This window comes from Pteropus alecto, unplaced genomic scaffold, assembly GCF_000325575.1.
Source record: "Pteropus alecto unplaced genomic scaffold, ASM32557v1 scaffold761, whole genome shotgun sequence".
Classification (NCBI taxonomy): Eukaryota; Metazoa; Chordata; class Mammalia; order Chiroptera; family Pteropodidae; genus Pteropus; species Pteropus alecto.
The window spans coordinates 975,547-981,013 of NW_006431558.1; the positions used below are offsets into that span (position 1 = coordinate 975,547).

General features: G+C 57.1%; 2 protein-coding genes across 2 annotated transcripts in view; both read right to left on the bottom strand.

Annotated features, from left to right (window-relative positions):
• Positions 1 to 598: 598 nt before the first annotated feature.
• ICAM4 (intercellular adhesion molecule 4 (Landsteiner-Wiener blood group)) lies at positions 599 to 2,136 on the bottom strand. Its single transcript, XM_006905891.3, has 3 exons — positions 1,493 to 2,136; positions 1,071 to 1,373; positions 599 to 924 (listed from the first exon to the last, which is right to left on the bottom strand). The coding sequence occupies exons 1-3, from the start codon at positions 1,884 to 1,886 to the stop codon at positions 755 to 757; spliced, it is 867 nt and encodes a 288-aa protein (XP_006905953.1). The 5' UTR covers positions 1,887 to 2,136; the 3' UTR covers positions 599 to 754.
• A 149-nt stretch (positions 2,137 to 2,285) lies between these two features.
• ICAM1 (intercellular adhesion molecule 1) overlaps positions 2,286 to 5,467 on the bottom strand; it is a 9,040-nt gene continuing 5,858 nt past the window's right edge. The window contains exons 3-7 of the mRNA XM_006905892.3: positions 5,062 to 5,364; positions 4,431 to 4,718; positions 4,093 to 4,350; positions 3,642 to 3,890; positions 2,286 to 3,553 (exon numbers count right to left, since the gene is read on the bottom strand). Of these exons, the coding sequence (XP_006905954.1) occupies positions 3,390 to 3,553; positions 3,642 to 3,890; positions 4,093 to 4,350; positions 4,431 to 4,718; positions 5,062 to 5,364 (1,262 nt within the window). The 3' untranslated portion in view covers positions 2,286 to 3,389. The remainder of the gene's footprint in view (positions 3,554 to 3,641; positions 3,891 to 4,092; positions 4,351 to 4,430; positions 4,719 to 5,061; positions 5,365 to 5,467) is intronic.

A 5,467-nucleotide genomic window follows, 5' to 3' on the forward strand; every position in this document is an offset into this window, starting at 1 on the left:
GCGGTGAGCGGGGTCCTGGACCACGCGGGCCCTGCCAGGCATTCAGTACGGGTCCGGATTCTGTGACCATGCGAGACCAAAAGACCAGCTGTGACACTTTTGACCCAGCATCCGGGCCTCAAGCTTTGACACTCTTGTGTACCCACCAGGCCCGGTGACCATCAGGACATTGCCAGGACGCGAGTCTGAGCCACCCAACATGTACCATCCGATTGCTCCTTCTCCGCAGTCACAACATGGGTACCTTTTCTGCGTATGCACGCCCTCGGTATATCCCTGTGACCTTGCCCATTTGTGCCCTTATTCCCATCGCTGACAAGTGAACTCTGGGCTCAGTTCTCGCCCTATCCTTGTACTACAGTTAAGTGCAGGATCAAAGTGGAAAGAAGGGGGATGGGAAAGGAAACGTAATATCCAATCAGAGCTGCTGCGTGTTAACAGAGGAGCCAATCAGGAAAAGTAATACCTTGAAGGTACCCGCCCACAGCCCAAGGCCCTCAGGCGCTCAGGCTTTACCCAGCGGCACCGCACCGATAATGTCCGCAAGGCAGGTGTTTACTACACCGCTAGCAATGCGGAGCGATTGAGGCTCTGAGTAACCTCAGGTGCCATCGGGGAGACAAGGAATTTGGAGAAAGTGACTGCAAGAAGGCCAAAAAAACCCGCTTCTCTGAGGGTGTGCACTAGTGGTGGACCTTTAGGCAGCGGGACAGAGGTAGGCTGAGGAAGGCTTTATTGATCCAGGCAAGGTTCCTTAAATTGTTCCAGATTCCTTTTTGCTCACACACAGCCGGCATGGAAAACCTCTACGCTTGGACTGCATCAGTAGGTTCTTTCGCAGGTAGGCGGCCCCCACACCGAGAAAGATCACCACAAGGGCTGCGATGGAGGTAGAAGCCACGGCTTTGGACACAGAACTCCAAGCTAGAGGCAGGAGGTGAGAATTAGGAACGGAGCACTTGGAGGTGTGACGACCCGCATGGCCTCTCAAGCTTGGCCTGCGCACCCTCCCGGGGTCATAACTCTTCTCCACCCCTCCTCAAGTCCCCAGGATTACAAGAGTGACTCACCAAAGTCTATCATCACGGGTGCCGATCTGCTGCTGACCACCAGGCCGTCAAGACTGAGGCGCGCGTGGCACGTCACAGGTTGCCAGAAGTCGCGGGGCCTGGCCGGGAACTCATAAGTCAGCGTCACATTGGCCAGATTCGGGCCCTTGAAGCGCTCCAGGCTCTCGGAGTAGATGACCCGGCCGCCGCTCCGCAGACTCACCACCAGGAAGGCCACGGGGAACACGTGCGTCACGTGGCAGCGCAGAGTATAATTACGGCCCTCTAAGACTGGAGGCTCCAGGATCACGCTGTGTGGCCGTTCTAAAGCAAGAGGGGGCCGCTGAGCAAGGTCCGCGGGCGCCACCTAGCGCGACTGTCAACTGCCCCACCCATGTCCCCCTCCTCTCACCCCAAACTGGGCCTGAGTCCCTTTCCCTCACTGTAGGTGTTGATCCTGGCGGTGGCACCCCGTGTTACTCCTGCGCAGGTGACGAAGCAGTGCACGTTGGAGCTCCAGGCCCTCACATCCAGCAACTGGAAGGAGACCCAGCTGGGCCCACTGATGTTCTGGCCTCGCTGCAGTCCGGTACGGAGGCTGAAACCCTCTGGCCGGGGGCAGCTGCTGCTGCAGTTGAGCCACACTGAACTCCCAGGTGGCTCAGCCATGAACTTGGGGCTTATGCGCACCCAGAACGACGCTTTGGTCTCCGAGGGCGCTGGAGAGCTATCTCCGGAGCCTTGTGCGGGCGCAGCCCGGCGCCTCAGCGCGCTCCTTCCTCCCGGATAGGCGGCAGCCAGCAAAACCACCAGAGAGAGGTGGAGCAGCAACCCCATGGCAAAAAGCCGAACTGAGGGACCCCGCGCCAGGAAGCCAAGGCTGGCTCTGGAGATAAAGAGGCTCGAAGCCCCGCCTTCTCAGCCCCACCCGGAGAGATAGAGGCTCCCGGAGGGCCCAGGAGCCCTGCAATATATACCCCCCTCCCTTGACTCAAGAAGGGGATTCCAGACACCATTATAAACCAATGTCCTAGTATTTTTCCCCAGAGAAGGATCTTTAATTTTCACTAGCGTCTCAAAAGTTCTTGATAAACTCAGATTTGGATTAAGGCCTCAGGGTTGGGTCTTGAATTGCAGCCTTTTCTTGGGAGAGGAAGTGGGAGGACAGGGCTGTGGTAGGGCTAGAAAGAGCTCCATCTGGATGTGACACTTCCCCTCAATTCACACAAGGCTGAGCCAGATGAAAAAGCTTTATTAGCACAAGGGAGAGGCTTCCGGACCTGGGAGGGGGTCCTCCAAGGCCTCTCCTCCCCACTGCCTGTCGGGCCCTCATCACTGAAGGAATTTGGAGCTGCCAGAGTTCTTTTCTTGCATGGTCCCAATGAGATGGAAACAGGACAAAGCAGGGGCAAAGAGGGGTTGGACATAGTTTCATGGGACTCCATACTTTAGCTGCCAAGGATTGGGCACTCATGTTTAGGCATGCCACCAAGTGTCATTGTGAGCACTAACAAAGATGCATATGGGTGGAGAGGTGGCTAACAGATGTCAACACCAGTGCTGGGTGGTCAGGGCTCCGTGAGTCGTCCCTGGGCATGTCACCAGCTAGACCGTGTTGCACCGGGAGTCCCCTTCTGGAGGAAAGCAGTTTGGCCGATGGAGTGGGAAATTCCGCCCCACTGGATCCTTTCGCCAGGCGCTCTTGTGCAGTGCACAGCCAACACAACTGTACCTGGCAACCCTGAATGACATTAGACAGAGCTCCCTAAGGGCAGAAACCTCTGTTCGTCTTATTTACCATTCTACCCCACATCAAAGGCACTAATAAATACCTGGTAAAAGAACAACTGAATAAATATATCACCAAGAGTTGGCAACAGTCAGTGGACAGCACTGCCAGAGCTGGCATCTATCAAAGGAAGTGTAGGGATTTGTATTTCAGTACTGCCTATGTTTGGCGCGGTCCCCTCTCTCAGAACTGTAAGGGTTCAGCACACGCAGTAGGGGGTGAGTTTTGATGTTTCCCAGATGGGTGTCCCCCGTGTTGGAGGTGTGCGTCTCCATCATACCCCTCTGGCCGGGTCAGCCTTTGACATCCCTTTCAGTCATACCCCGAGCCTTGCCCCCAAGTCTTGGCTCAACCTGTGGCTACAGGTCAAGCGTGAGGCCTGGAGGTACTAAGTGTGCAGGTACCATGACCCTGAATGTTGTGTGTATCCTGACTGAGGTCTAGTCTGTCCTCTGGCATCCTGGGAAGGCAGATGCAGCTGAATGGTATATGTCCACCACTGCTCAATGCAGCACCGATGTCACCAGTGGAGGCCTTGTCCTAGGACAGGCTCAGGGTGGTGTGTTCAGCTTCATGGCAGCCGCCTCCTGGGCCTTCTGTAGCTTGTATTCCCGGATCTTCCGCTGGCGGTTATAGAGGTAAGCACCTGTGAGTACAGCGCTCACGATGACTAAAGCTGTCACCAGCACGATGATGATCACGTTATTATCGTGGTCTGTGAGAACAATAGGGAATGATGAGGGTTGAGCTGGGCTCACTGCCCCTGCCCTGCCCTGCCCAGCCCAGAACACCAGCATACTCACAGATCACGTTCACGACCACTTCACGGATGACCTCACCGCGACTGCTCTTGGCCCGACACACATAGGAGCCTGAAATCTCCCTCTTGACAGGCCTCAGGTCCCCGATGGGCAGCAAAGACCCAGTCCCATTCTGGCGACAGTCCAGCTTAGGGGTTGGGTTCCCCCAGGCCTGGCACCTCAGGGTCTGCTGGGAGCCTTCCTGCCACGTCCAATTTCCTGGGCAATCCTTCTCATTTAGTCGGGGGCCATCTGGAGAAACACAGCAAGATGAAGGACTGAGTCAGGGACCATGACACCTTTCTCACCACCTAGGACCGGAGGACTTAGGCAGGTACCCAGTGAGGAGGCCACCCAGGTGGGCACAGGGGTGGGCCCCAGAGGTCAGGAGCTCATGACGTCTTAGGGATTGGGCCTTGGAGATTAGAAGTCATTGTCCAGCGGTCCCACTCACACAGAACATGGAGTTTCAGGGTCTTGTTCTTGTACAGCACCTCTCCAGCCACCTCCAGGGCAGCAGAACACAAGAAGCTGTGCCCATTATCCTCGGCTGTAACGTTCAGTTGAAATTGGACGCTTGAGGCTGGAGGCCCGGCTGGAGCCCCACTCAGCATCGTCACCATGGCTCCAGCATGGGCCTTGCACTCCACGCTCACCACAGTCATCTCCGAGACCTCGGGCTGGCTCAGGGTCAGGCTGGGAGCAGGGAAGCCTGGGGATGGAGTACACAGTGAGCCCAGCCCCTAGTGCTGGCCACACCCCCTCAGAAGCCCCACCCTGGTCTCTACTTACTGTAGATGGTCACAGTCTGCTGCGACCTCCGGCTCTGGTTTCCCAGGATGACGGCACACGTCAGCTGGTGGGTGCCCTCCTCTTCTGATTTCGCCTCGACCCAGGCGCTAGCCCAGAGGAAGTCATCGTTGTACTTGACTGTGGGTTCCAGCTTCTGCTCCCCCAGCACCAGCATGACCTGGGCCTCTGAGGCTGGGAACAGCCCAACCAGGGTGCAGTTCACCAGCCACCGCGTGCCCACTTCCATGATCAAGGGGGCGGCAAGGTGCGGGTCAGTCACTGGCAGGACTGGTGAGAAAAGGCGGATGTGAACAGAGAGGGTAGTGAAGCCTTTCCTGGAGCATTTTCATTTCATCGCTTAGAACTCCTCTTCCCAGGAGGCTGTGGCCTGGGTCACTCGCACCCCTTACTCTAGGTCACAGCTTTCTCAGAAGATCCCGTGGCCCAAGCACCCTATCCCCTAACACACACTCCAGTGGCCAAGAAGATGTTCTTTTCAGAAATCTTTGCAATGTAGGTCGACACCTTCTCAGTATCCTCATGGCCAAGGGCCCCTCCTTCCCAAGAACCCCTCACCCCAAGCCAGAACTCCCCCTCAGCCTGTCCTCCTGCATGATCTCCCATGCCTCACCGAAGGTTCGGAGCTGCCTGGGGGCTGAAACGTTCTGGAACAATCCCAGCCCTTCAGACCGAAGGTCCAGTTCCGTGCGACAAGAGAAATTGGCTCCATGGTCGTCTCTGCCTGCCAGCACTGTGGCCGTGACCTCAGTGAGGTTGACTTTCGTCTGCCGACTCAGCTCCTCCTCCCCACGGAGCAGGACCACGGAGAGATGGGGCCGGGGCGCTCCTCCCTCCACCTGGCAGCGCAGGGTGAGGTTTTTGCCCACTGGCTGCCAGTGGGGTAGGGATTCCAGCTCCACACGCTCTGGGAACCCTGGGCGGGGGAGAGAGGGAATGTTCTGTGAGCCGGACAGGACATCCGCCAGCAGGGGACACTGGAGCATGGGCCTCATCTGCCCCAGAAAACCTCACCAGTC

Bases quoted from the DNA above. Each gene is read 5' to 3' on its own strand.
- ICAM4 (XM_006905891.3), bottom strand. From the start codon at position 1,886: ATGGGGTTGCTGCTCCACCTCTCTCTGGTGGTTTTGCTGGCTGCCGCC. The intron at 1,374-1,492 runs GTGAGGGAAAGG...CTCTTGCTTTAG, and splicing joins CGCCAGGATCAACACCTACA to AACGGCCACACAGCGTGATC. The intron at 925-1,070 runs GTGAGTCACTCT...TCCTGCCTCTAG, and splicing joins ACCCGTGATGATAGACTTTG to CTTGGAGTTCTGTGTCCAAA.